Here is a 27,898-nt window from a genome sequence, read left to right on the forward strand (position 1 = left end):
GAGCCCAGCCTCCCTCTGGGGGCTGCTGCCAAGCTTGGGCGTGTCCTGCAGCAGAGCCTGGGAAACTCAGCCTGGGCTGGAATCGCACGGGCTGCAGCAGAGCCGGGATGCTGAGTCAGCACAGCTGCGATGTTGGGATGCTGGGGTGTCCTGGAGCTGTGTTTAGAGCAGCGGGGGGGGGGGGGGGGGGGGGGGGGGGCAGGATGCAGGGATGCTGTTTCTGTGGCAGCTGGGATGTTGGGATGCAGGGATGCTGTGTCTGTGGCAGCTGGGATGCAGGGATGTTGGGATGCTGTGTCTGTGGCAGCGGGGATGTAGCTGGGATGTTGGGATGCAGGGATGCTGTGTCTGTGGCAGCTGGGATGCAGGGATGTTGGGATGCTGTGTCTGTGGCAGCGGGGATGTAGCTGGGATGTTGGGATGCAGGGATGCTGTGTCTGTGGCAGCTGGGATGCAGGGATGTTGGGATGCTGTGTCTGTGGCAGCGGGGATGTAGCTGGGATGTTGGGATGCAGGGATGCTGTGTCTGTGGCAGCTGGGATGTTGGGATGCAGGGATGTTGGGATGCAGGGATGCTGTGTCTGGCGGCTGGGATGTTGGGATGCAGGGATGTTGGGATGCTGTGTCTGTGGCAGCTGGGATGTTGGGATGCAGGGATGTTGGGATAGCAGGGCGCTGTGTCTACAGCAGTTGTGGTGCTGTCTTTGGCAGCCCCGAGCTTTCAGGGGTAGCTGCAGCAGCCATTGAGCAGCTCTGTCTGGGGGCACCTGTCAACGGAGGCTCTGGTGTTTAGGGAAAAACATCCCAAAATCCATGGGTAAGCACGGGACCTTCTTCCTTGAGTGCTGCAGCTCAGGGCCTGAGTGTGGCCAAGGCTGGGCTGGACGGGGCTCTCGGCCAGGATGTCCCTGCCCATTGCAGGGGGCTGGACGAGATCAGCTTTAAAGGTCCCTCCCAGTCCAGACTATCCTGCGATCTGGGAGTCCAGCCTTTCTAATCCCTGAAGGAAGCGGCAGCGGGGGGAAGGAGAGGCCAAGAGGCTGCTGGGGATGGGCCTCCACATCTCGGCTCCGCAGCCAAGGGCTCACGGACTCCAGCTCCGTTTTGGAGTAGGGCTCTGAGGCTCCTCGTCCGGCCAGGGATTCACTGTGGGACCAGAGCTTGATTGGGATGTGGCATCCAAGTCCGAGGAGAACGAAGACCCCGTGACTGCTGGGGAAAACAAGCAAGGATGGAGAGGCCCCCAAAGAAATAAGTGACATGGAAACCGCTCCCCAGGAGAGGACACTGGACGGGCTTTGAGGCCGCCCCGTCCCGAACCATCCCAGAGCCCCCGGGCCCAGGCTGGACGGGGCCTGGAGCAGCCCGGCCCAGGGGAAGGTGTCCCCGCCCATGGCACGGGTGGCACTGGACGGGCTTTGAGGCCGCCCCGTCCCGAACCATCCCAGAGCCCCCGGGCCGGGCTGGGGCGGGGCGGGCGCTCGGCAGCGCCGTCAGCTCGTGCTGCCGCCTGGTGTTGGCAGCCGGAACTGCAGCCGCGGGACGGCGCATGCGCAGTGCCGCTGTTTCCCCGCGCTCGCTGCTGCCCTCCGGTGGACAATTCCCGAAGCACAACTCCGCGGTGAGTTCCAGGAGATGTGCGGGCTAAAGAGGGAAAATCCCCTGATTTGAAGGAAAAAAGAGTTTCCTGAGCGAAACATCAGGTATTTCCATAAACAAATGGGTGGCGGTGCCTCTCTCCCCGAGCCTCGCGCTGCTCTGTGGTCTCAGAAACGCCGTCAGACCCCAACGAGCGGCGCCTGCGCCGAGCTCCTCTCGAGGTTACCGGGAACACGGTCTGCTCCCAGGAACTGCTGCTGGCTAACGAGCTCCTGCTTCAACAAACAGCCTTGGGAACTCATTTTTCTTGCCTGGAGAACAACCCAAGCGGAACAACATTTTCGTTATCGAACTTTCAAAGAAAGTCCCTGACCCAAATTGCAGCTGGGATGGAAAATGACGGTGGCCAAAGTCCACTCTCTTGTGACCTGTGGACGCCGTCCTGAGACCTTTGGAGCTGTCCCGCGCCTCGGCGGGCTGTGCCCAGCATCCCCCCGGCAGCGGGGCCCCACGTCCGCTGTGCTCGGAGAAGCAGCGCCGGAGCCTGGGCTGCTGCCCCGCTGCTCGGGGCTCGGCCCTTCGGCCCTCGGGGAGAGCAGAGGCAGCGACCCTTCCCTGAGCTCTGCGGGATTTCTCAGTGCAAACCTGCCCGTGCGCCTGCACAGCCGCGGTGCCTCCCCTGCGCCCGCACCGCCGGCCCCTGCCCGCTGCAAACTCTTCAGGGCTCTGGGTGGGAGCGCGAATGCGCTGCAGCGAACGCAGCGGGAATGTTCCTCTGGGATCCTTAAATTCTTTAGAGTTGTGGGTAAGTCAGGCTGGGGTGATTTTAGGTTTACACTGACCAATATTAGATTTTTTTCTCTGTGTGCTTTATCCATTGAGTAGCAGAGTGAGCTTTGCCAAAGAACTCTGTCGTGCTTTTGCTTTTATTTTAAACCTGCTTCTGCTGATGCTTTTGCCGGGGGTTCCTTAAGTGACCTTCAGACTCTCATGTGCCACAAAATGTTAAATGGCAATATATAACCATGAAACTGCTTGTGGCAGTACCAGCAGTTCACATCTGGGAATACGTGACCACATGCTGGTAAATTGAATTATTTTTGTAAATTGTTTCTTTTCATTATTGGGGGATTAAAAATTTCATCCATAAGAAAATACCTGAGTTATTTTAAAGCTAAAATGATCCAGTGGCATTTCCATGAGTTGTAGAAGCAGCTGATCGTAGCCCTCAGCAGGGCTCAGAGCTCTGCATGGGAGCAGCCGATAGTGAGAGGAAAATGTTTAGAATTTGCCTTATTTACCACAGATTTTAAAATTCCTGCACGTTTTTTGTGAAGCGTGACAAGGATTCCTTAGTTGTGCTGCTGAGCTTTAGCTCCTCATTGGAGTTGGGGTTACGAAGACTGTGGCTGAAAGAGTTGTGGAATCATCTTGTCTGTATCTGTTAAATATTTTAAATTACTGGGATTTAAATATTTTAAATTACTGAAAGTTTAATCAGCTGTCAGGGCCTGGTTTTCACTGAAAAATACTTGGCAGAGGTGTTATTTCAGTGAAGGAATTTCAAGCAAAACACAATTCCAGGGTTTTTCACCACAGCACATGAAATGTTCCAACCTGATGCTGAAATAGGGGATCTGAGGCAAAAGAAAGGAATAATGGCCAATCCTGCCCTTCTTTTCCTGAAGCCAAAAGTTGATCCATTCTGGCAGATCAAATGGAACTCTGGGATTTTTGGGAAATGCCCATAAGCCCGTGACTTCAGTTCTGTCCCACAAAGTCTTCTGAAGAAGAAAAATCCTTTTTTTTTTCCTCTTTTGACCAATTTTTGGGGAGCAATGGAAAAGCAGGATTCCCTTCCCTTTAATGGGAATCTCTGGCACAACTGAGGCAAGCAAGGTGGGTCAGGGTTGATCCCAGCATGTGTCCCTGGCAGAACAGAGTGAGGAAAAGGGCAGGGGGGGTCTGTGGGCGCTGAGGCTCATTAGGGTTAAAGGAATTGGGGTGTGGAAATAGAGTTTGTTTGGGTTTAAATCCTGAATATGTGGAAATTCACAGAATTTGGGCATGAATGCAAGTAAATGAATCTCCAAAGAAAAGTTGCAGAGGACAGGGGTAAGATTTTTTTGTTTTGTTTTTTTTCTTTTTTTTTTTTTTTCCTCTTTTCTTTTCTCTTCTCTTCTCCTTTTCCCCTTTAGGTCTTGGAGGGGGCTTGTTGATCTCATCAGGCCTCTTGTCTGGCCATGGCCAGTTTGTTCCTCTGATGAAGTTTCCTGACCTGCAGATTTTCTGAGCTTTGACAGGGAAGCCACAGAATCACTGAATCACAGAATCACAGAACCACTGAGGCTGGAAAAAACCTCTGAGATCATCCAGTCCAACCTGTGACGGACCCCTGCCCTGTCACCCAGACCATGGCACCGTGTGCCACATCCAGTCTTTCCTCAAACTCCTCCAGGGACAATGATCCCACCACCTGCCTGGGCAGCCCATTCCAATATCAAATCACCCTTTCTATGAAAAAACTCTTCCTAATGTCCGACCTAAACATCCCCTGATACAGCTTAAGACCATGTCCTCTCGTCCTATTGCTTTTTTCCTGGGAGTAGAGCCTGACCCTCTCCTAGCTCCACCTTCCTGTCAGGGAGTGGGGGAGAGTGAGAAGGTCCCCCTAAGTCTCCTTTTCTCCAGGCTGAGCCCCCTCAACTCTCAGCTGGCACTGGTCTGCCACCTTCTCAACCCATTCTGGCAGCAGTGTGGCACCTCCTCAGCCCAGGCTGGCACAGGACTGGCACTGCACTGGCATCTCCACAACCCAGCTTGGCACCTCCTCAGCCCAGGCTGGCACCCTGAGGAGCGGGGCTGGGCTTAAAGAGGTGCTGTGGGTGCCCCTGCCCAGCCCCGAGCTCCCTCCAGCCACGCTCAGCTCAGGACCCTGTGGCACCTTTGGGGGAGGAGCCACCACTTCCCTCCAGGATGGGCCCCAAGGGGTTGGGATGGAGCCAAGGGGGCACTCGGGGTGGGGATGTCACCCTTGGGGGCTCCTGGCAGAGGGAGGGGGCTGGGGGTGCCGGGAGGGAGCCCTGATGCAGAGGAACTGTGAGCTGAGCCCGTGCTCGGGAATTCCACAGACCTGGGATGCAGCAGGAGGTCTGGAGAAAATGATCCTTTTAGTCGAGGAATCCAAATCGAAGCAGAATGATCTCCAAGGAACTGCAGCAGGGAATTCCGAGCCCAGCCTCCCTCTGGGGGCTGCTGCCAAGCTTGGGCGTGTCCTGCAGCAGAGCCTGGGAAACTCAGCCTGGGCTGGAATCGCACGGGCTGCAGCAGAGCCGGGATGCTGAGTCAGCACAGCTGCGATGTTGGGATGCTGGGGTGTCCTGGAGCTGTGTTTAGAGCAGCGGGGGGGCAGGATGCAGGGATGCTGTGTCTGTGGCAGCGAGGATGTTGGGATGCAGGGATGTTGGGATGCAGGGATGCTGTGTCTGTGGCAGGCGGGGATGTTGGGATGCAGGGATGCTGTGTCTGTGGCAGCGGAGATGTTGGGATGCAGGGATGTTGGGATGCAGGGATGCTGTGTCTGTGGCAGCTGGGATGTTGGGATGCAGGGATGCTGTGTCTATGGCGGCTGGGATGTTGGGATGCAGGGATGTTGGGATGCAGGGATGTTGGGATGCAGGGATGCTGTGTCTGTGGCAGCGGGGATGTTGGGATGCAGGGATGCTGTGTCTGTGGCAGCTGGGATGTTGGGATGCAGGGATGTTGGGATGCAGGGATGTTGGGATGCAGGGATGCTGTGTCTATGGCGGCTGGGATGTTGGGATGCAGGGATGTTGGGATGCTGTGTCTGTGGCAGCTGGGATGTTGGGATGCAGGGATGTTGGGATAGCAGGGCGCTGTGTCTACAGCAGTTGTGGTGCTGTCTTTGGCAGCCCCGAGCTTTCAGGGGTAGCTGCAGCAGCCATTGAGCAGCTCTGTCTGGGGGCACCTGTCAACGGAGGCTCTGGTGTTTAGGGAAAAACATCCCAAAATCCATGGGTAAGCACGGGACCTTCTTCCTTGAGTGCTGCAGCTCAGGGCCTGAGTGTGGCCAAGGCTGGGCTGGACGGGGCTCTCGGCCAGGATGTCCCTGCCCATTGCAGGGGGCTGGACGAGATCAGCTTTAAAGGTCCCTCCCAGTCCAGACTATCCTGCGATCTGGGAGTCCAACCTTTCTAATCCCTGAAGGAAGCGGCAGCGGGGGGAAGGAGAGGCCAAGAGGCTGCTGGGGATGGGCCTCCACATCTCGGCTCCGCAGCCAAGGGCTCACGGACTCCAGCTCTGTTTTGGAGCAGGGGTCTGAAACTCCAGGCCTTGTTCAGACCAGGGCCTCCCTGTGGGCATAGAGGTCCTGGTGTGGAGCAGGAGCAGCTGCAGTGGAGGCTGGAGAAGCACTGAACCCCAGAGCCTGGTGCCAGCAGGACAGGATTGGCTCCAGGCTTTTGAGTTTGGATCATTTTGAGGGAAAAGGGAACTCAGGTGCTCCTGCTCCTCTGCTGAGGATTACTTCCCTGAAAAATCAGGCTGGAGGTCTCATCCCCAATGGATACAGGTGCTTCAGTAAGCTCAGTCAAGCATTCCATGATTACAGGATTCACCTGAAACTGGTTCTGGTCCATTCCTGTAGCTGTCACTCCTGCTTCCCCCCACCTTTCCCAGTGTGGAAACACTTTTTTCCAAGTCCCTTTGATGTGAATAATTAATCACCAGCTGGAATCCTGCATCTGGACACCCCATCAGAGTATTCTTCCCACTTGGTAGATGAGCAGGAAGAGCCCAAATCACTTGGGAAGCGACAGCCTGAAGCAAAGCAGCTGCACAAGGAGGTTGCTCAGTGTCTCACTGGTGCTTGGACAGGCTCTGTTCATATCAGCTTCATCTCAGGTAAATGGTTCAACTTGGTGGGAATAAGGGAAGATCCTGATTTGTCAGTGTTTTGCTGTGTGTACTGCCTGGTGTGGAGATCTTTGTTTCCATGGTTGTTGGGAGAGGCAGTTGGAATAACAGGGCTGGCATTGCCAACACATGAGTGCCCTGTCCTTCCAAACTCCCACCTGGCAGGGGGAGACTGGGCAGCACTGGTGAGTTTGTGTGGGTGCTCCAGAGAGTCCTTTACCTGCAGCCAAACCCAGGGGCTGGCTGAAATCATCACAGTTTACAGCCATGGATGTTGTTTTAGGGGTCTATTTTGTATGAGCTGATTACCAGGCTTTTCCCTGGCAGTTGTGTGGGGAGTGACCACAGAAGCCTTTGTTGGTCTGACAATTCATACCTGGATCTCAGCCAGAGCCTGGAGCAGAGCTCCAGCTCGATCCCACCTGTTCCCAATGACATCAGGACTCCTGGGGATTGTCCCTGGGACCTCCCTCCTGCAGAGCCCAAGAGCTGCCGCTGCGGGCACAGGTCTCTCTCTCATGAGCCATTTGCACTGAGAGCCATAATTTCATGGAATTCTGGAATGGTTTGGGTTGAAGGGACTGTAAAGCCCACCCAGTCTCACCCCACTGCCATGGGCAGGGACGCCTTCCACTAGACCAAGTTGCTCCATCCAACCTGGCTTTGAACCCTTCCAGGGACGGGGCAGCCACCACCTCCCCGGGACAGAAGGAGAACATTGATATGGATCTAGTCCATAAATATATTCTATGGATCCTTGTGACCAGAGGTCAAACCCCTCCGTTCTTCCACTGCCAAAAGGATTTGGTTGCTTCCACGTTTATTTCCTCCAGGTCACAGAGAGGCGGTTTGGGGTCAGTGGCCACCCCTGGCGGGTGAGTGCAGCAGGCGGTCCCAGCGGCGCCGTGGGCTTCGTGCTGGTGTGAGCAGTGCTGCCTGCTGGGCGCACTGGTGCTCCCGGAGCAGCTGCTCCTGCTGATCTTGCAGCCGGATTTTGGCGTCCTTGAGGAGCTGGCAGTGTTGGAGGAGGCCGAGCAGCTCCTGGCGCAGGTGCCCGTTCTCTGCTTTCACCTGCTCCACGTGCTGGATCAGAGCTTGGAGCGCCACTTCCTGTGCTCTGCAGGTGAGCTCCTGCATCCTCTGGTGGAATTCCTGCTCACAATCAGCCTTTTCCTGCAGGAACCTGCTCCTGATGGCGTGGGTTTCCTCAGCACACCGTATCCTGGTGACTCGCAATTCTTTCTCCAGCGCCTTCACCCTCTGCTCCGCCTGGACTAACAGGTCCCTGTACGGCTCCAGCTCCTCCAGTTCCGTGTCCAGGAGTGCAACCTCGGCCTCCGTGTCCTGCAGGGAGCTCCTCACCTCCTGCTCCTTCACAGCATACTGTGGGATCAGCTCCTCCTTCTGCGCCTGGATTTGGGCCAGATCCCGGCAATTCTGGTCGTTCAGGGTGATAACCATATGCGGGGGGTCCTGGCTGCACTTTGCTGTGCAGGACAGGTAAGCCTGGTTCTGCTCCTGACTCCCCTGGGCTTCCTTTTCCAGGCATTTGTTTCCCTGCAGGAGCTGCTCCGCTCTTCCCAGGTACGTGTCTAGGTGTTCTGTGAGGATCCTGCATTCCTCCTGCAGGTACAGCTTCCTCTCCTGGGGGGGGTTTTCCATGTCACTTATTTCTTTGGGTGTCTCTCCATCCTTGGTCCCCATTCTTTGCTTGTTTTTCCCAGCAGTCACGGCGTCTTCTTTCCCCTTGGATTTGGATGCCCTTTCCCAATCAAGCTGTGAAAAACTGGAACAGAAGGAAAAAAGGCCAGTTCAGAGCAAATATTTTTGCTGCAGTTCTTCCCTTGTGTTTCCAACTGGTTCTTCCAGCAGATCAAATATTTGACCCAAAACTGTTTGGGGTGGAAGCGCAGGTGCCATACCTGGATTTGCATTTCCCATCCTGAATTGCCTCAGGAGAAAACCAAAAATGCGCATTTTTTAAGATTTCTCTTTTTTGCCATATAATGCTAGGATATTCCTAACAGTTTGGAGAGTTTGGAGGAAAAAGTGCAAATATGCCCCGTTCCTCCCTCACTGATTCCAGTGTCTGAAAAGGCATCTCAAACCAGTATCTCCTGTCCCAAACCAGTATCTCACATCCCAATTTCAGGAGATTCTCTTTTAAAAAATATTCATCAGCATTATTTTAATGAGATTCACGTTTTTTAACACTTTTTAAGCATTAATTTCAGGATTGACTGAATTTATGAACTCTTTATTCCAGTGTAGAATGCTGGAATTCAGGATTTAGAGCCAGAGTCTGACAAGTCTGATAGTTTTAGTGAATATTTTTAATTAAAAATTCTCATTTCCTAATACAATTCATGTCAATTTTTAAGGAAAAAAAATGCAGAATTCCAGGAGATGGGTGAAAAACAGAATAAATCCACTAAAATCCCTGCACAGGCTGCACTGATGCTGGAATTTTGGGAGGTTGGTGCAGGGGATGTGTGAGGGTCAGAGAATTCCCAAATCCCCGTGGGAAAAGGACAAAGTTGGGTTTGTACAAACTTTGGGATTTTAAGGCACTGACCTTCCCTGCTCCCAGGTTTTCCAGCTGCTTCCCTGGTTCCACTGCTTCTGGTTTGCTGCTGGCCAGACTGGTCCTGGAGCCCAAGTGTTTGGGAGCTGTGTCCATGGAGATGAGGAGTGAGATCACAAGGGGGAGGTCCACAGTGAGTCCCTGGGAAACTGCAGTGGGTTCCCATCCCCAGTCAAGTTCCACAGTGGGATCTGATCCCCGAGGAAGCTCTGCAGCAGGATCTCATTCCCTGGGAAACTCTGTCACCAGCACCCCCAGATCCTTTTCCATATTTCCAGCCACTCTGCCCCAAGCCTGGAGCCTTCCATGTGGTCATTGTGACCCCAGGGCAGGACCCAGCACTTGGCCGTGCTGACCCTCACACCATTGACCTCAGCCCGTCGATCCCATCCCATCCCATCAATCCAGCCTGGCCAGATCCCTCTGCAGGGGGATCCAGGATAAGTTTGGTCAAGGCACGTGGCTGATGGAAGGAGGCAGGAGGCTGTGCCAGTTCCTAAAGGTGACAGCTGGGTCTCCAAACCCTCAGCTTTTCCTGGGATCCCAGCTCCCAGGGCAGCATGCAGGATTGAATTTAGTAGGATTTATAGAATTTATGTATCTGGAGCAGTTAATGATTATTTTAGTGTTTCTTGAAAACCTTGGGAACGGGATGTGTGGAAAGATGGATGCTGAAATAAAAAGCTGTTTCCGCTTTCATTGAGATGGTGGCCAAAATCTGCAGGAAACAAGAGGAGTTTTGTTATAACATTAGGTGGAAAACTGGGAAATAAAGCTGAGAGGTAGGGGAAAAAAAAGGATGGAAGGAGCAGCCAAAATATGGCAAAAAGCTGAAATGGATTTCTTATTCTTGTTCCATATTATCATGGAATCCTGGGACGGTGGTGGGTTGGAGGGACTTTACTGCTCATCTTGTTCTGCTCTGTGCCATGAGCAGGGACACCTTCCACAGGACCAAGCCCTGTCCAACCTGACCTTGAACACTTCCAGGGACGGGGCAGCCACAGCTTCTCTGGGCAGCCTGTGCCAGGGCCTCCCCACCCTCACAGGGAAGGATTTCTTCCCAATGTCCCATCTAATCCTGCCCTCTGGCAGTGGGAAGACATTCCCCCTCGTGCTGTCCCTCCAGGCCCATGTCCAGAGTCACCAGAGCAGGGTCAGGTGGAGAAAAATGAAAAGGAAACTCATGGATTGAGTTAGAACCAGTTTAATAATTCGAAAGAAAATTTAAAAATATGGGAAAGGAGAAAAAAAGTCAAAAAGAGAAGAAAATCCCCACTGTGCCCCTCTTTCCCCAACCCACACAGCTGCAACCCGACACCCCAGCCATGGCTCAGGGAGGGTGTCCACAGGGCTTGTCCAGTGTCCACCCTTTGGGGGGGGGCTCTCTGTGCCCCCGGCCAGTTCTGCCATCCTGGTGACGCCAGTGGCTCCATCCCTGACACCTTGTCTTCAGCAGCCGTGATGACCTCATGGCTCAGGGGATGCTGGTGACAGCTGCCAGCGCTGCCAGGAGGAGTCCAGTGAGGCCTGGGGGGTCTCTGGGGACACTTCTGCCTGGGGAGGCCAGAGAAGGGGGTCAGGGGGTTTGTGCAAAGTAGAATAAAAACTAGAAATCCCTCATCTTGGGGTGTGAAATAGCGCTGCCCCCAGGAAACAAGCCCACCATTGGGACAACACCATGACATCCCATCCTATCCTATCCCATGCTCTCCTGTGCCAGGCCGTGCCATCCCAGGAAAGCCGCTGGAGCCATGCAATGCCACACACCCAAAGCCCCGCCACCTCCCTCAGCTGCCCCACCACAAACTCTCCTGCCCCAACAGAGCTGGTGCCCTCGTGCCCCCCACACCCAGCTGCAGGTGTCCCCACGCCAGGGACGTCACCTCGGAACCACGCGCAGTTGTATTTGCTGTGCACGCCATGGGAGCGGAGGTGGATGTAGATGTCGTCCCCTTGGTGGGTGATATTGGTGACCTTGAAGGTCTCAAAGGGTGGGATGAGGACCTCCTCCTCCTCGGGGTAGTTTGAGAAGTACCGGATGTCAGCACCGTGGCAGGTGTCCACCTCAAAGGTGGTTCTGGTGCCGTAGGACTCGCTGACATTTTTCAGCAAGGAGGCGGAGGCGAACTGGCCAAAGCGGATGATCTGTCCGATCCTGCTGGTGAAGCGGATACCATCGATACCCCGGTACACGTGGAGGCAGTGGGGGTGGCCCTGGGCACCCCGCAGCTCACTCAGGGCCTCGGTCAGCAGGAAATGCAGCACCTTGAAGTGGAAGGTGTCCAGGTACTCCCGTCGGGAGCGCCCGGCCACACGCACAGCCCTGTTGAACTCCAGGTACAGGCCCTCCTCCATCGTGTAGGCCAGGAGGGCGATGGCCTGTTCCAGCTGCAGCAGGAAGGGGCGGCCCAGGTAGGGGCGGCTGCCCCATTTGGCTGCGGCCCTGTTCCAGGCCTCGGCGTAGTCACCGTGGGGGACAAACTCCGTGCGGTTGAGTGCTGGCAGCACCCTCACCATTTTGAAGTGGCAGCGCAGGTACTGGTCATCGAAGGAGTTGGGGGCCATGTCCAGTGCAATCTCCTTGATGGCACTGCTACGGTCCCACCAGTGCAGGTGGATGCTGGTAGCCAGGGTCCCAGCCAGCAGCACCAGCACCAGTGACAGGAGTTCCATGGTGGGCAGAGACTCCCCAGGGACCCCTCGGACCCTGCAGGGACTCTGGGGGGGATGTGGGCAGTTCCTCTGTGAGGGGCTGAGGAGGTGGGGAGGGAGAGAGGGGACAGCCCAGGGAGAGGGGGGTACCCCAGCTGCATCTCTGGCCAGGAGCCCCCCAGCCATGTCCCAGTAGTGCCCTGACCCCAAGCCTGGTCCCATGGGCTGCTGTCCCCCACACATCCAGCATCCCGGCCTGGTCCCCACAGCTCCATGGCATCACTCCCAGGACCCTGACCCAAAGTGTTACCTGTGCCCTGTGGTGGGTGCAGGGTCTGGGTGCTGCTCTCAGTCCATCCCTGCACTCCTGGACAGGGGACATGTGGTTCCTCTGGCATTTTATAGCTGAGATAGCTGGGCTTGGATCCAGACACTCTCCCTGCTCCTGGGAAATTTTACTGTTTCCCCCACAGGACTCAGAGAAGCCACTGTCCCCTCTAGCCCCTGGAATGGGCAGGAACCCCCTGATAAATCCTCTCAGCCCCCACCCAGGTGTGGTGGGTTGAAATAATTCAGCAAAACCACAAGCAAAAACAAAAGGTTGCAAAAGCAAAGGCAAAAAAATAAGATTTTATTCTCTACTTCCCATGAGTAGGTGAAGTCCAGCCGCTTCCCAGAAAGCAGGGCTCCAGCACTTGGAGCCATTTCTTCAGGAGGCAAATATTGCAAATAACAAATTTCCCCCACTTCCTCCTCCTTTTCTGAGCTTTTGTATCTGAGCCAAGGTCATGTGCCCTGGGCTATCCCTGTGGTCAGCTGGGTCAGCTGTCCTGGCTGTGTCCCCTCCCAAGGCCCTGGCCTGACAGATGGGAGCTGGAATGTTGGGGAGATGATGCTGGTACAGTGCCAGCCCTGCTCAGCAGCACCAAAGCACAGGGGTGTCATTGGTACCTGCCCAGGTCCCGCTGCCGAGCCCAGCTGGGAGGGCTGCCAGGGGAACAGGAGCTCCAGCTCAGTCACTCCCAACACACCAGGGTGAGGGAAGGTCCCACTGTGGGGCCAAGGGGCACCAGGAGGGAGAGATGGAGGGGACAGAGCCCAGGATGGACTGTGGCAGGACCTGGGGATCCCCCGGTGCTCACCCTGTCCCCAGGCTCAGCTCAGACTCACTGCCTGGGTGAGTTTATGGCAGCAGAATCCCTTGAAGTTCTCAACAGTTATTGATTAACTTGAGTTTAGGCTCTGCAGAGCCTAAACAGGATCAGGACAGGCCAGATTGATGGGCCAAGGCCTAGGGGATGAGGTTCATTGGGGCCAGGTTCTGGGTCCTGCCCTTGTGTCACCACAGCCCCCTGCAGAGACCTGTGCCTAGGGCAGAGCTGCTGGAAAGCTGGAAGAGGACCTGGAGGTGCTGGTGACAGTGGCTAAACAGGAGCCCAGGTGTGCCCAGGTGGGCAAGAGGCCAATGGGACCTGGCTGGTATCAGCTGAAGTGTGGCCACAGGCCCTGGCCAGGCCTGTGCTGGGCACTGTTTAGTCACCTCCAATCCTGGGTCAGTTTTGGGCCCATTCCAACTAAGAAGGACATTGAGGGGCTGGAATGTGTCCAGGGAAGGGCAACAGTGCTGGGAAAGGGTCATCCAGCCTTTCCAAACCCCTCTGCAGAGGTTCCTGCCCTCCTGCAGATCCATGCTCCTGCCCAGCCTGGTGTTCTCTGTGAGCTGGCTGAGGTGCCCTCAAGCCCCTTGTCCAGAGCATTGATACAGACATTGAACAGGACTGGCCCCGGTACTGAGCCTAGGGAATCCCACTGGTGTCCGGCCCCAGCTGGATGTAGCCCCATTGCCCACCACTCCCTGGGCCCAGCCATGAGCCATCGAACAGTGCACCTGTCCAGGCCAGGAGCAGCCAGGTTCTCCAGGATAATGTTGTGGGAAACGGTATCAGAGCTTTACTCGAGTCCAGGCAGACACATCCACAGCCTTTCCCTCAGCCACTGAGAGGGTCACACTGTCACAGAGGGAGATCAGGTTGGTCAGGCAGGACCTGCCTGTCACAACCCTGAACTGGCTGGGCCTGATCCCCGGCTTGTTCTGCACATGCTGCGTAATGACACTTGGGATGATCTGTTCCGTGGCCTTCCCAGGCACCAAGGTCAGGCTGGCAGGCCTGGAGTTCCCTGGACCCTCCTTCTGGCCGTGCTTGTGGATGGGCATCACATTGGCATCTCCAGTCATCTGGGACCTCTCTGGGCAGCCAGGACTGATGATAAACAACGGAGAGCAGCTGGGCAAGCTCTCCCTCGAGAGACACATTTTATCAAACCTCTGAGCCTTATGCAGAACTGTAATTCTTGTCTTTGTCCCTGCCATGATCTTGCACCTCTGCTGAGGCTTAGGTAGATCAATGAAACCATTCTCAAAGCATCATGGGTTTGCTCCATTGTACTGCCCCTCCATTTATAGGAAACAGGGGACCATCCTATACTTGTACAAATGCTCAGAGCTGGCCTGAAAATTTAAATTTCATCTGTCTAATTCCTAATGGCCAATTCATTGTCTCTCACACAGATCCTGCTGTCACGCCCATATTTCCTGGCTCCCTTGATGATTTATGACAGGGCACGACACCAGCTGATGCATCACTCCAGGTACTGCCCCAGAAATAATAATTGGTATGAAGTCACAGGTTCGTGTTCCATGTGGCAGGATTGCTCTATTACAGGATTGCTGTGACAGACACAGCAGGATATCTCTGATACAGACACTGCAGTTGAGGCAAATGAAAGCTCGATAAACCCAAATGTTTAAAAATGGAATGCCAGGACAAGGGGGAGTGGCTTCCTACTGCCAGAGGGCAGAGATGGGATACTGAGAAGAAATCCTTCCCTGTGAAGGTGGGGAGACCCTGACCTGGGTTGCCCAGAGAAGCCGTGGCTGCCCCACCCCTGGAAGTGTTCAAGGTCACGTTGGACAGGGCTTGGAGCAACCTGGGCTAGTGGAAGGTGTCCCTGTCCATGGCAGGGGCATGGAACTGGATGGGCTTCAATGTCCCTTCCCACCCAAACCCTTCTGTGATTTCACAACTTCATAAATTCCTTTCTTCCCAGTTTCATAGCCTCTGCCTGTGGTGGACGGTGAAGCTGAAAGGACAACTTTCCCCTCCTCCTGCCTGCACAGGGACCAGTCCCCCACCAATGTTTTACCAGTGCCTCACCAGTGCCTCAAGCTCTGGTGTCACTCAGGCATTGGTCACTTTCTGCTCATTGCAGGATTATTTCTGACTCTGCAGTCTGAGAAATACAGTATCTTTCCTGCCCTGGGTTGATGTCCCAGGTGTCCCAGGCTGTTCCTGGGTTGTGCCCAGTGTCGCACAAGTGTGGGTGTGAAGAGTTGTCACAGTCAGACTGTGAGGAAGGAGGATCTGATCTCTGAAAGAAAAATGAGAGAGAAATGAGGTAAACAACCATGGCAGGAGCTGGTGGAGAGCTAGGTGCAAGGCGAAAGGAGCTGGAACGGAGAATTGCATCTGGAGAGGAGACGGTCTGAGGGCCATGTGACAGCGCTGGGATAAGAGATAGAGCAGGGTTAAACTTCAATGAGGAGAAACTGGACAGGAAAGATAAAGAGTGACAAAGCAGCCAGGAAACTGTGAAAGCAGTAGGGGATAGAACAGGGAGGACTGCAGTGTCCTGGGACAGCTCAGAGGCAATGATTCCCTTTGCATTTTGGCTTTTATCACGAAGCAGCACCTGGGTGCTGTGTCCCAGAACAGACATGTGTGGGCTTTAATCCATCTGTTGTGCCCTGTGCAGGGAGAAGGGATGGAGGCGGCTGCTCATTGTTTCTCTTGTGGCAGAGCTTTCTCCAGCTTCACACTCCAGGAGTCCTCGATTCCTGTTCCATGCATGAGCATTGACTGAGCTCTATCCACGAGGACCTGTTTCATGCTCCTGGTTGCCTTTGTGCAGAGTCTCTGGTCCCACCAAGTTTCTACAAGAGAAATGCTGCTCCACGACAGAATTTCACGCCGTGGCAGGGGCTTTTTGCAATGTGTTTTCCTAAATCCGATCCCCAGATCTGGCACCTGCCAGTGATGCATGTCCGTGTGTGTCCGCCTGTGTTTGTGTCTGTGTCTCTGTGCCTACCCATGAGTTACTGAGGGAACCCCCAGACCCCGCTGTGCAAACACATTCGGGCTCGTTCTTCTCTCGGGATGTTTTTCCTCCTGGATGTTTTCCGGGAGGCGGGGGTTGGCGGCTCCACGGGGATGGTCCCACTGCCGGACGCGCCTCCGGTCCATCTCAGGGCTGCGGCGCCGGCCCCCGGGGCGGTGCCGGGCGGCGGCGTGCGGGGCGGGGCGGGAGCGGACTCCATTTCCCAGGGACTCCGTTTCCCAGGGACACCCGCGGAGGGCGGCGCGGCCCCGGGCGCAGTCCGGGAGCGGCACCGGGAGCAGCTCCAGGCCAGGGCGGAGGGAGCGGAGCGGAGCGGGGGCGCTGCCGCAGCGGGAGCGCGGCCGCCGCTCGGCGCAGCCCGGCCCGGCCCCCGCACATCCGGGCGCTCCCGCAGGCCCGGCCCGTCCTATCCCGGCCCGGCCCGGGCGATCCCGGCCGGCTCGGCCCGGCCCGGCCCGGCGCGATGCTGCGCTGCATGCCGCCGCTCTGGCGCTGCAACCGGCACGTGGAGGCGCTGGACCGGCGGCACTGCTCGTTGCAGGCCGTGCCCGAGGAGATCTACCGCTACAGCCGCTCGCTCGAAGAGCTGCTGCTGGACGCCAATCAGCTCCGCGAGCTGCCCAAGGTGAGCCCCCGACCGGCACTGCCGCCCCACGGCTCCCGGAGCGCGGCTCGGCCCGGCCGCGGCCGCTCCGGCCCGCCCGAGCGCTGCCCCGGCCTGCGCGGTCCCGCTCGCCGAGCGGCCTCCGCTGAGCCCGGCGCCCTCCCCGTGTTCAGGGGGCCGGGGCCGGGCGCTTGTGCCGCGGAGCAGCGGCCGCGGGGAGTCCGTGCGCCCCGCGGGGACCGGCGGGCGCGGTGCGACCACCACGGGCCGAGACCGTGGCTGAGGAGGAGCCCCTCCGCTGTGAGGGGCATGTCGGCTGCTCGATTAGCGGGATAAAGGGGTCCCCTGCCCGCGGGGAGATCGCTTTATCCGAGTCATCAGTCCTGTGACAGTCACTGCCAAGCGAAGCACAGCATGAATTAAAAAAACCTCTGGTTTAATCAGTAAGCTGCAAAAAGTGTCGAGTAAGTTAATTAAAAGCGATAGAACTGCTTTATAGTTATGATCGTAGGGCTACAGGGATGCTCCAAGGGCTGGAGCATCTCTGCCGTGAAGACAGGCTGCGAGAGCTGGGGGTGGGTGTTTGGTGTTTGGCCTCGAGAAGAGAAGCTCTGGGGAGACCTTAGAGCCCTTTCTGTTGCCTAAAGGGGCTTCAGGAGAGATGGAGAGGGACTTTGGACAAGGGCCTGGAGGGACGGGACAAGGGGGAATGGCTTCCCACTGCCAGAGAGCAGAGTTAAAAGGGTTATTGGGAAAAAATTCTTTCCTGAAGGGTGGCATGGCCCTGGCACAGGTTTCCCAGAGAAGCTGTGGCTGCCCCCTTCCTGGAAGTGCCCAAGGTCTGGTTGGATGGGGCTTGGAGCAGCTTGAGACAGTGGAAGGTGTCCTTGCCTATGGAAGCGGGGGTGGGACTGGATGGTCTTTAAGATCCCTTCTATCCCAAATCATTCCTTGATCTGGGGCTCCAGCCTGCACTTGCAGCTTCTGTTGCCATTCTGTTCAGCCGCAGAGCTCTCCACACAGGGAACACCAGGAGAAGCCCTCCGTGTGCTGTTCCACGCCACCGTGATCTCTGCAGAAGCAGAGGACTGGACATCTGCTCCACTGCCAGCTTGGCCCAGGATCTCCTGACTCCCAAGGCTTTGCTTTTGCAGGGCAGGGTGCTGGGATGGGATGAGCTCTTGTGTTTGTGTCCTGAAGTACCATGCAGCTGGAACCCAAGCCGTGATGCTCCCATTCTGCCTGGTAATCTGGTACACAGGATGCTGCAGATGGGAATTTGAACCTGCCTCTTGGGAGGTACTGGGCTGTGGGATATTCCAGAGGAAGTTTTATCGTGTATCCCCTGTGGAGACTGTATGATTTTTTTAAAGTTATTTAAGTTCTGCCTGTGCCAGAGAGAGAAGGTGTTTGACTGCAGTGTGTTTGGAGAGATGGTCTTCAGAGAATATAGGCTGAGTTGCCTGTTTATTAAAAAAATTGAGAAGTAGGTCATTAGCTTTCAAGTTTTTTATTGGATTACTGACATGTTATGGAATTTATCATTAAATGTAGAAAAAAAAAAACCCTTACAAACCAGAAACTTGGTTTTGATTCAGACCAAAGTAGTTTGGTTCAGTTTTGTTAAAACATACAGTTGACGCATCCCCGCCCAAGCAGATTCTCTTGTCTGGAAGCAGCAGTTCTTGCTCTGGTATTTTTGGGTTCTGTTTGTCTTTCCTGCTTGTCTCTTCCTGAATCCTGGTGAGCTCGGCTGCCTGTGGGATTGAGTTGTGAGGTTGTTTAGGTCTGGAGACACCAGTGTGATACTCTCTGCTCTTCTGTCAGGTAGCTCAGCATCTTGTTGTACTTTAGGTGGGAAGATTTCCCAAACTACTGGGAAATGTGTGTTATGGGCAGGCTGGGACGTGGGAATGGGTGTCAGTCCCGTCTGCAGAGGAGAGTGATTGCGACACCCGTGGAAAACCTGCTGGTCCCTGTGCTCTCAGCTTCATGTATCCTGCTGAACAGTCACAGCCCAGCCTTGTGCTACATGGAACCCCTTGGAACTGGGACAACCCGGGGTTTGTGAGCTTGGAAGAGCATCTTTTGGATTATAAATGCAAATTTTATACTGACATTTTACTTAGCCTGTGATGGTGTGGACACAATCCTTCCTGTGATCGCAGGTGCTCTGTGTGTGCCCTTTGTACCTTCCAAAGAGCTTCTGTTTCACTTAACTGTGGCATCTGTTCGGCCTGGAGCATCAGGGTTCTTGCCATGACCTGTCCTGGGCTCACAGGCTCCTCTCTGGCGTTTGAGTTCCCCTTTTGGAGTCTTCTGGCAAAGAATTATTAGAAGAACAAATTGAACAGAACAGTGAGGTCCTGATCCCCTGGTCTCAAGGAGATGAAGTAAATCAGGAGAGGGACAGAGAATGGGGAGCAGCAAACGGTGTAACCAGACCCAATATATAACAGCTTTTGCACAAGGGAAGTGAACGCTCTCAGGATGCCTTCATCTGTCTGGGAAAGGCAGTAAAAGGTAGAGCCATTCCCCATCTGATGGCAGAGGCCTAGAGTGTAAATGATGGCCCAGAGAGGGTGGACAGGGAGCAACTGACTGCTGCCGCTGCTTGCAGGAGAGCATTGAGTGAAACGAAAAAGGGCTCAGTTCAGAGCAAATTAAATCATTTTTCATGCAAAATGTAGTTTAACTGAGCTGCAGAACCACTTGGCACATGACATAACAGGGCTTTGAGTTAACATGAGCTCAGGAGAGAAGTGGAGCAGTTCACGAAGGAGAAAACCACCAAAAATGAGGATCTGCAGACACCATTGTGTGTTTGCACTGCGTGTCCTGGGAGAGACTTGGAGGGAGTTTGGCTTTGGACTTGCTGTACTCACACTCTTCCTTCTCAACCCCTGTCTGGAGCTGCTGAGGGCTTTCTCTGGCCATGCCAGGTGTCAGCCCATCCCCAGCCAAACCTAAATGCCCTCACATGACAGCTGAACATCAGGTGCCTGCCGCTGTGGACAAGAAGGGAGACAAGCAGAGCAGTCCTGAGTGCTGCTGCTCCTGAGAACAGCCAGGGACTTTGGGGATGCCAGAGGTGCTGAGCCTTGGAGACACATTGGGCAGAGAAAGCAGACTCGCGCCCCACTGTGTTTCCCCTTTCCAGCCCCTCCAGGTTCCCTGTGGCTGGTGCCATGGTTGGTCCAAAGGTGTGTGAGGAGGAGGAGGAGGAGGTATGCAGTTGGTAGAACAAGAAAGCAGGTTTGATCCACCTTAGGTTTGACTCTGTGTGTCTTGAAGGTTTGTGTTCGCAGTGCTTCCCTGAGCAGTGCCAAGGTGTGTTTGGTCCCAGGCACGCAGGTCACTGCTGGAAGGATGTTGCTGTTGGTAGGGACAGATACATAAGGCAGGAGTAGGAATCTGTGTAGTATGAGGTGGATATGGTGATGAAAATTGAAAATAAACTGGCCTTCCACCAGGAAGAGGGAAGGTGGGAACACTGGGTTTAGGCACACACTGCCCCTGAGGGATGGTGGTGGGCAAGGTCTTTGGTTGGGTCAGGGGGATGTTTTCCATGTGAGGAGCCCTTCATGGTAACAAGGCTTTTGTGGGAAAGAGACCCTGGGAGGAGGGTTTGTGCTTTCCATGAGGTAAGGTGGAGAAAGGGCAGTTTGCTTGTTTCACAGAACAGGGCTGCACATGCCCATTCCATGGGAGAAAGTCTAAAGGACACAGAGATGTGCCTGTGAAGATCTGTCAGAAAAGTGGGAATGAGAGAACATTTACAGCCTTGGGCAGCAAGTTTGTGTTTGAGGGCTCAAGCAGGGATTTTAGGGAAGACTTCTCTGTGGAGATGATTTTTGGGGTGAAAGGATTGGAGGGATGGCTTTTGGAAAGATCAAACAACTCTCCTGAAAATACCTGAGTTTATATGGTTCCTCTTCTGAGGGGTTTCTTACCCAGCACCAGCTGGGTTTTTCAGATGGGCTTTTATGTGTCCTTATTCCACCCGTTCCAGAAACATGGAGTCTCTTGCTCTTTCTGTGGCACCATTTTCCTCTGCAGAATTTCCAGAGTGCCCTTTGTGCTGCTGCTCTGCTCCAGATCTGATGGGATGCTCTGCCCATGTCCTGGGATTGCCGAGTGACACTACTGTGCTTTCTCCTCACTTCTCCCTTCCCAGTTGTGGAAGTGAACCTGTGTTTCTCTCCATCCTGTAGTGCTGGGTACTCTTCTATCTGCTCTTGCTTCTTTGTCGCTTGTCCCTTGTGGAAACTTGCCTGTTTTGAGCCTAAATTTCCCCTTAGGGTGGCTCTGCTTGGGCTGTTTGAAGGGATTGATTAAATCTGTGTGGGAGCATCTGCTGCCCCATTGCAGGGATTTGCTGCCAGGGTGATACCACATGATTTAATGAAAAATTATAAATTCCCTTTGATAAGTTGCCTGTGCTTTCCACGAGGGTGTCTGAATTCCAGAGGTGGAAATTACTTGCTCCGTGCTGACTTCTGCTATACCTATCTTGCAGAGAGTGGTAGCTACAGGGTATTGGCAGGAGCACGGTGGAGAGCAGATCCTGCATTGGGGGTGTAGGTTTTGGAAATACAGCTGGCTTAATCACTGCATCAGAGCTGCCTAACACCTAAGTCATCCAGGCCACTCCGTCAGCACTTGAGAAGCACAGGTCTCACCAGGAAGGAATGAACACAGTGTGGAATTTGGAGCACTTGGAGGTGGCAGACGACAGAGCCAGTCACAGCCCAGAAGGATCCAGAGACTCTTGGTGTGCTTTTGGAGGAGTGCTTTGGTTTGGAGTATGGGGAGGCAAAAGGGAGGTTGGAGGAGACCTGGGTGGAGCAGAGCTGGTAGGGCCTGGTGTAGGAGGACAAGAGGGTGGAGCTGAGTAGGAATTGAAATCCTGAACAAGTCTGTGCAGAGGGAGGAGACCTCAGAGCTCTCGTGTGTCAGCATGGGTGTGCACAGGGACAGGCCAATGGACACCTCCTGGGGGAATACTGGGGCTGGAGGTGTCTGAGGCTGTGGGCAGGCTGTGGGCAGCACAGAGAGGAAACCCAAGGGCTGGCTGTGGTCCCAAGAGTTTTAGCAGTGGTGCTGAAGAGGGAAGCCCCCGGCATTTCAAATGTAGGGGCTGCAGTTCCACTGCTTTGCTTTTTCCTCACTACAGCTCTCATGGCAAACTGAGCCCCGTGCAGAAAACACTCTTCCCGCTGCTCAGTGAGCTGATAACCACTTGCACTGGAAATTGTGGGAGACGGACACTGAGGAGAGGAGCCCATTTCTGTCCAGGGCAGGTCCTTCCCTGTTTGGGCTTGTTGCTGTTTGCATCATGGCAAGGCCCTTTGAAACTGGCTGGGTTTCAGCAGTTCCTCCTGTTTGGCTGCTGTGGCCTGGGGCGAGAGCATCCATGTCCTATGTCCGGAGCTAGGATCCCACTGCACCAGGGTGAAGCTCAAGGCCATGGTTGCTGCTTTCCCAAAGCAAAATGGGGCCTCACAAAGCTAATTAAGAGCAGCTTTTAATTTCCTGGCATCTGAGGGCTGTAAGGAGGATCTTGGGTTTTATTTACTTCCATGGAAGAGTAAAGCTTCTCCTTTTAATCTCTCTGTACTAATAGCCCTTCCCTGAGAAAGTCAGGGAGCCGGGAATCCTCCGTGGCTCACTGTGTGGAGCCAGCCTTGGAGCCTGTCAAGGCTTGATGTGCAGAGGGCACCTCCTCTTGCTCTGGATGTGCTTCTTTCCATCCCAGGCTGTGTCAAAGCTACAGCTGCATTTGTTTAGCAAAACCAGCCAACAAACTGGTTTCGCTTGCTGGTTGTGAGACTGGTGTGCAGAGCTGGCATGGCTCTCCATGCTTTGGAGGACCTCAGGAACCCTGTGGGTTAATGGGACAGCTGGATGTGTTTGTCTCTCCAAAAGCCATGTGTTCTGGATTGCTGCTGCCCAGAAGTTAGAATAAGCGTAGGCCATGTCCCCTGCATCCTCCCATGGTGACAGCGGAGGTGTGGGATCTATGCTGGGGGTGGCAGCAGCCAAATAAAGGCTCAGTCACAGAGAAAAGAGCTGATAAAACTCCTGGACATACAATTCTTGGATACACAAACAGGGAACAGGAGAGAGGCGCGCAGATGGAGTTTACGCTTGGGGTCTGTGAATGGGAAGTGACTGTTAATATTCACTTCCCTGAGCTCCGAGGTGTGTTCAGCTCTGTGTGGGACAGGCGTGGGTGTGCTGTCCAGCCTGGGTCTCCCCAGCAGCTTGGCTCTTGGAGGAGGTTCAGGTGCGTGGAATAGCGAGGTACAGAGGCAGCTGGGCAGCAGAGAGCTTTAGTGGCGTAAAAAGTTCATGAAAATTCAGGTGGCCGTGGTTGGAATGGCTCTGCCTCTCACCAGACCTTCCTTGGCACTGGTGTGGTACTTGTGGGGAGGTCAGCGGTGGAAGCTCCTGCTCAGTCTTTCCCAGGTTGTTATAAACCTCTCTGTAGCTCTCTGTTGGGTGATTTAACACCTGCCCTGTCTGTGGGTGCATCACTGCCAGCTTGGTTGGCCCCTTTGGGGTTCCTGCTGTTGCTTGCTGATGCTTCCCTGTGTCAGTTGCCTAAGCCTTGCTGGTGCTCCTGACACTGTCTCTGAAGCCTGAATGTGACATTGCAGAGGCCCTGCCTGCACCTCACACGTGTCTCCAGTTCCCTTTGGATGCTGCTGAGTGTCTGCCAGGAAGGGTTAATTCATTGATGGTTGGAGGTAGAGGCAGGGCTGGGTTAACCTCTTCAGGTCTCCTCTGACGTGTTCTGTGTGTTTCCTGCATTTTGGAACACTGTTTTGCCATCTCCCTGGCAGGAACTTGGCTGAGGCAGTGGTGAGTGTGATGGATGGAAAGGATGCTCTGTGCTGAGCAGAGGATGTGGCATCACAGCATCTCTATGGGCTCCAACTCCTTGTTCCATTCCTGGTTCAGGGCATTTACTGGTCTGTGTCTGGGCTGTTTCCCTGGGAGCTGCTCCAGCACCTCCTTCCTTGTGCTCTTCCTGCTCAGAGGAGATGTTTGGGTCTGTGTCCTTCCACTCAGAGACACTTAACTCTTCTTCAAGACTTCTCCAGTCCCCCAGATGTGCTTTCCTGCACCCCAAGGGTACAGTCTGCCACTGAGTCCCCTACTTTGCACCAGTTACCGGTCTTGGTCTTATTGCCTTGACTTGGATTCCTGGTATCAGGGTTAGACCTGGTTTGTTGGGGTTTTTTTGTTGTTCTATGGTGCCTCCCTGTGCTGGATAAACTTACTTATGATTTCTGCCTCAGGAAAACACAATCCAATTGGAAACAATTTCAACAGGTTATTGTATAGTACAACTTTTGGCATTGTTCCCTTTGTTAATGGCTGTGGCATTACAGATCAGTCAATTACTTTCTGTAACTGCAAGTTGACCCTCTGCTGAGAAGATGGTTTAGAAGTAGATGGTGTCCTTTGGCTGAACAGGAGAAGGTGATTCCTGAGGTGCTGGTATGCCAGGGAGAGGCTGGGGTGAGAAGTCCTAAACTGTAGGGCAAATCAGAAAGGGGCAGAGGTCCTTGGGTAGTACTTGTGGTGTGCTGGATTTGGCTGCTTCACCTGTACCCAGGATGCTCTCCCATGAAATATCTCCACAGGTCTCTCCAGATTAATGCTTTTGCAGTAGAATCACAGAATCATTGAGGTTGGAAAAGACCTTCAAGATCGAATCTTGCCTTTGACTGAACACCATTTTGTCAACTAACCATAGCACTAAATGCCATGATTATTTCATATATTCCAGTACTTCAATGGAAAATGCCCCTGAATGCCCTGAGCCTGCTGCAGGGATTTCTGGTCCTTCTGACTTGCCCCATCCCACCGCACAGACCAAGGTGGAGGCTGTAATTGTGGTCGGGGCCCCTCTCCTCACACAGCCATAGTCTACTGGTGCCTCGTGTTGAAGATCGGTCTGAGAGCATCGATCACTTCCCAGGCCTTCGAAGCAATGGGATGCTAATTGTGGTGTCTTGATTTAATTCTGGCTCGGGATTGCCTTTCTGGGGGCCTGGGTTGGTTTGTTGTTTCACCTGGACCAGAGATTCCTCCCTGCTCCTAGTTGTGTCCTCGCTGTGTGCTGGGCAGCAGTTGCTGCCCTGGCCCCTCTGAAGGGGACAGCATTCCTCAGTCCTGCTTCAGTGCCTGAGAAGCAGCAGCTGCTGAGCCTTTGGCTCGGAGACAGCTTGCTTTGTCTGTGCTGGAATGTATTCCCAACACTTAAGTGCTTTTATATATTAGCAGTGCATTCCTCAGGGCCTGATACGGGGTTAAATAGTCGGAAATCCGCTGGTCTGCGTGGGGAGGGCTGTGGGGAGGGCTGTGTCCGGCTGGCAGGAGCAGTCTGCTGGTCACTGGTCTCCTCCTGGCTCCAGTGTGTGGGAGCATGTGGGGCTAGTCCTGTTCGCTGCCCTCAGCGCCCCTGCCCCGCCTCGCTGGGCCCCTTCGTGCCTCTCCTCCTGTGGGCAGGCAAGGAGTGTCCCCTCTCCCCGTGCTCTCTGCTCTGGGTCTGACTGCAGACCTGAGCGTGGCTGGCATGTCAGCGGTGTCTCTTGTCTGAATTGCCTCCTTTCAGGTGTTGGTGACCATGTGCTTGTGGCCAGAGAAGTTCACTAGCCTGGAGCTAGTTCAGGATCTGGCAAATACTGTGAGGAGTGGAGAAGGAAACACTTCTGGAGTGGGAGACAGCTGGGAAGATCTGGTGCTGGGGGGACAGGTGGTCTGTGTCCACTGCCTGAGGTGTTGTCCCACACCTGCTGAGGTGGGTCAGACCAAGTCCCCGGGTGACTGGCACCTGGATGGTGGTTGTGGTACCCTCCCTCTGGCACCAGGGTTGCCCCTGGGGCTCGGTAGCAGCCGCTCTGCTGGAGCTCCAAACTGATATTCCCACCTCTCAGCAGTGTGATTGCTTGTTTGACCTCTGCTCGTGTTAACTCAGTTATCCTGATCAGATTTTGGTGATTATTCTTGAATTAAGCTATTCTGGGAATAACCATTGCCTTCCTGGTTTCTCTCTGTCGGGAAAGGTGTCTCTTGAGTTTGCTGCCCTGGTGCTGGCTAGAGGGATTGGGCTCTGCTGAAAGTGGACTGAGTCCTGCTCTGCTGAGGGAGCTGTGCAGCCTCTGGAGCTGGCGTCCTGCCTGTGCTGCCCAGCCGTGGGATACAGGTCTTTCTGGTTCTGTGGCCTCACCTGTGCCATGCTGGCTTTGAGCACAGTGACTTGGAAGTGCTGGGTTTAACCTTAGAGCTGATCAGCTCCTGGATGTTTTGCTTTGCTTTGCTGCTTCCAGCTCCTCCTGACTCTATCCCAGGCTGGCTTCCCCCAGAGACAATGCCACTGGCACAGGTGTCACAGATCTCTCAGCACACGTGTGAGAGGAGGGGCCCCAGGTCCCTTCACACTTCACCTGCCTGTAGGTCTGAGACAGGCAAGGCAGACACGTGTGCTCGCATGTCCCAGTGCCCAGCTGTGGAGCATGCAGCAGTCTCTGTTTCCTCCAGGGGCAGGTCTTAAGATGTCAAGCCCCTCTTTAACCAGGAAAATGGGAATGAAACACAAGGCTCAAATACATGAGCTGGTTTTGCTGTCAGCATTTGGGGAGCTGCTGTGTTGCACTGGCAGATGGACAAATGGATGGACAGACACCTCCGACCTGCAGTGCAGGATCCCATGCATTCATCCTGCCTGGTGACAAACACAGAACTTAACTAGGAGCCCAGCCCATGGTGGCATGGGAACCAGGCCCTGTTGCTTGTGAATCACAAGGAGAATTGTAATTATTTTCCTGCTGCACAGTCTGATCCTGCCTTTAATTAAACATGTGCTGTCCTGCTGGAGTCAGGGACTGTACCAGCAGGGCTGGACAGTTGGACTTGAAATTCTCTGAAGAGAAATGAGAGGTGAGGAGGCTGAGGAGGACTTTAGCATGGGCACTTCCATGGTTGGAAGGGTTGGCAAAACCTCTGCTCTGGAGTAGAGCTCGTGTTGGAGGAGTTGTCACACAGCAGGCACTGCTGGGGTGCTTGGTTGCTACCAACACTGCTGGCTCAGGGCTAGTGTCTCGGGGCAACCTGGGTTGTCACACATTGTTTTTGAGGAAGAGGAGGTGTCCAAGCCCTGCTATTTGGGCAACAAAGCTGGGAACGCTGTGGCAGTTTTGGCTGCAGAAGCAGGAAGTCTCTGTCGTATTCCAGAGTGAAGATTGTGTTTGAGATGTAGACCCCGTTCCTGATCTCCAGCTGTAGAAATTGTCACTGCCTGGTTTCAGAGCCATTGGCCTGAGTGTCAGGTGGTTGTGACTCTGTGGTTAAGCTGGTGCCTGACTCCTCTTCCCCTGACATGTGTCCTGCTCCCCTCCAGTAGCGCTGCTGTTTCTCACCTGCAGAGATTCTGAGGTGTTGCACTGAAACCTGCCTAAAGCCTGCTTGGCTGAGAGAAAGAATGTCCCCAGGGCCTGTGGTGGCGTTGGGCAGCCACCCCCCTTCTTGCCTGCTGTCGGCAGGAGGGGTCCTGGGGCCAAGGCAGCTCCACGAGCTGTCTGTGCTGAGGACAGCATGGCTTCCTCTCCACGGAAACTGGTAGAGGAGCCCAGGTGTCTGTCTGTCCTCCTCTCTCCCTCTAACACATGGAGATGGCTCTCCTCCAGGTGCAGGTGGGAACATGGGGGCTGGCCCTCCAGACAGAGCACAAGGTGATGCTGGGGAACAAGGGCCCCCATGTCCTTGTTCCCTTCCCCTGGCATTATGAGATTAGGCACCAGGTGAAGGGGAGAGCTGGAAGCTTGGGTAGGCCAGAAACCCTTTTTTTATAGCCTCAGGAAAACAAAGGTTTGGAAAAGAGTCATGATGCTGACCTGGGAGGGGGATCAGTCTGCATCCGGACACTGTTGGTGTTTTCCAGGTCCCAGGCTCAGCACACAAACGCTTTCTCTCTTTTCTTGGCAGTGAAGATGCATCTCCTGCAGGTGGGACGGGAGCTGTAGCACACAGGGGTTTGGGTTGCCATTGTGTGCACAGTGGGTGGGCATAGGGCTCCGAGGTTGCTGCAGGTTGCAGACACAGCAGTCTGTGTGGGAGGCTCGGTGGATCTGGTGGATCTGTCTCCCTGACCCTGCCATGCACCATCAGTCTGCATGGGTTGTTCCAGGACTGCAACCCATTCACCCCTCCTGCCTGAGCAGCAGGACCAGCTCCACCAGCCCACTCTACCAGCCTGGGGGTGGCTGTGGTGACCCTGAGCCAGGCTGCCTCTCTGTCCCTAATCCTGGCTGGGGAATGGCTGGCTTTCCGGG

The 27,898-nt window shown here is 54.7% G+C and overlaps 3 protein-coding genes across 27 annotated transcripts in view; 1 reads left to right on the forward strand and 2 right to left on the reverse strand.

The window, feature by feature from the left end:
- Nucleotides 1-7,262: 7,262 nt before the first annotated feature.
- CCDC166 (coiled-coil domain containing 166) lies at nucleotides 7,263-9,177 on the reverse strand. Its single transcript, XM_048287099.1, has 2 exons — nucleotides 9,110-9,177; nucleotides 7,263-8,320 (listed from the first exon to the last, which is right to left on the reverse strand). The coding sequence occupies exon 2, from the start codon at nucleotides 8,236-8,238 to the stop codon at nucleotides 7,390-7,392; it is 849 nt and encodes a 282-aa protein (XP_048143056.1). The 5' UTR covers nucleotides 8,239-8,320; nucleotides 9,110-9,177; the 3' UTR covers nucleotides 7,263-7,389.
- A 1,418-nt stretch (nucleotides 9,178-10,595) lies between these two features.
- Nucleotides 10,596-11,797, reverse strand: LOC125338456 (NAD(P)(+)--arginine ADP-ribosyltransferase 2-like). The gene is made up of 2 exons (XM_048329270.1): nucleotides 11,005-11,797; nucleotides 10,596-10,675 (listed from the first exon to the last, which is right to left on the reverse strand). The coding sequence occupies exons 1-2, from the start codon at nucleotides 11,792-11,794 to the stop codon at nucleotides 10,596-10,598; spliced, it is 870 nt and encodes a 289-aa protein (XP_048185227.1). The 5' UTR covers nucleotides 11,795-11,797.
- A 4,552-nt stretch (nucleotides 11,798-16,349) lies between these two features.
- SCRIB (scribble planar cell polarity protein) overlaps nucleotides 16,350-27,898 on the forward strand; it is a 98,592-nt gene continuing 87,043 nt past the window's right edge. For 10 of the 25 annotated variants that reach the window (XM_048329242.1, XM_048329249.1, XM_048329256.1 and 7 more), the window contains exon 1: nucleotides 16,352-16,574. In XM_048329242.1, coding sequence (XP_048185199.1) covers nucleotides 16,413-16,574 — 162 coding nt within the window. In that variant the 5' untranslated portion in view covers nucleotides 16,352-16,412. Of the gene's footprint in view, nucleotides 16,575-27,898 lie in introns of all 25 variants that reach the window. The other 15 variants (XM_048329251.1, XM_048329252.1, XM_048329260.1 and 12 more) reach the window with 4 other exon arrangements.

The sequence above is a fragment of the Corvus hawaiiensis genome, chromosome 26 (assembly GCF_020740725.1).
Source record: "Corvus hawaiiensis isolate bCorHaw1 chromosome 26, bCorHaw1.pri.cur, whole genome shotgun sequence".
In the NCBI taxonomy this organism is placed as follows: domain Eukaryota; kingdom Metazoa; phylum Chordata; class Aves; order Passeriformes; family Corvidae; genus Corvus; species Corvus hawaiiensis.

Bases quoted from the DNA above. Each gene is read 5' to 3' on its own strand.
- CCDC166 (XM_048287099.1), bottom strand. From the start codon at position 8,238: ATGGGGACCAAGGATGGAGAGACACCCAAAGAAATAAGTGACATGGAA.
- LOC125338456 (XM_048329270.1), bottom strand. From the start codon at position 11,794: ATGGAACTCCTGTCACTGGTGCTGGTGCTGCTGGCTGGGACCCTGGCT. The intron at 10,676-11,004 runs GTGACGTCCCTG...TGGCCTCCCCAG, and splicing joins CAACTGCGCGTGGTTCCGAG to GCAGAAGTGTCCCCAGAGAC.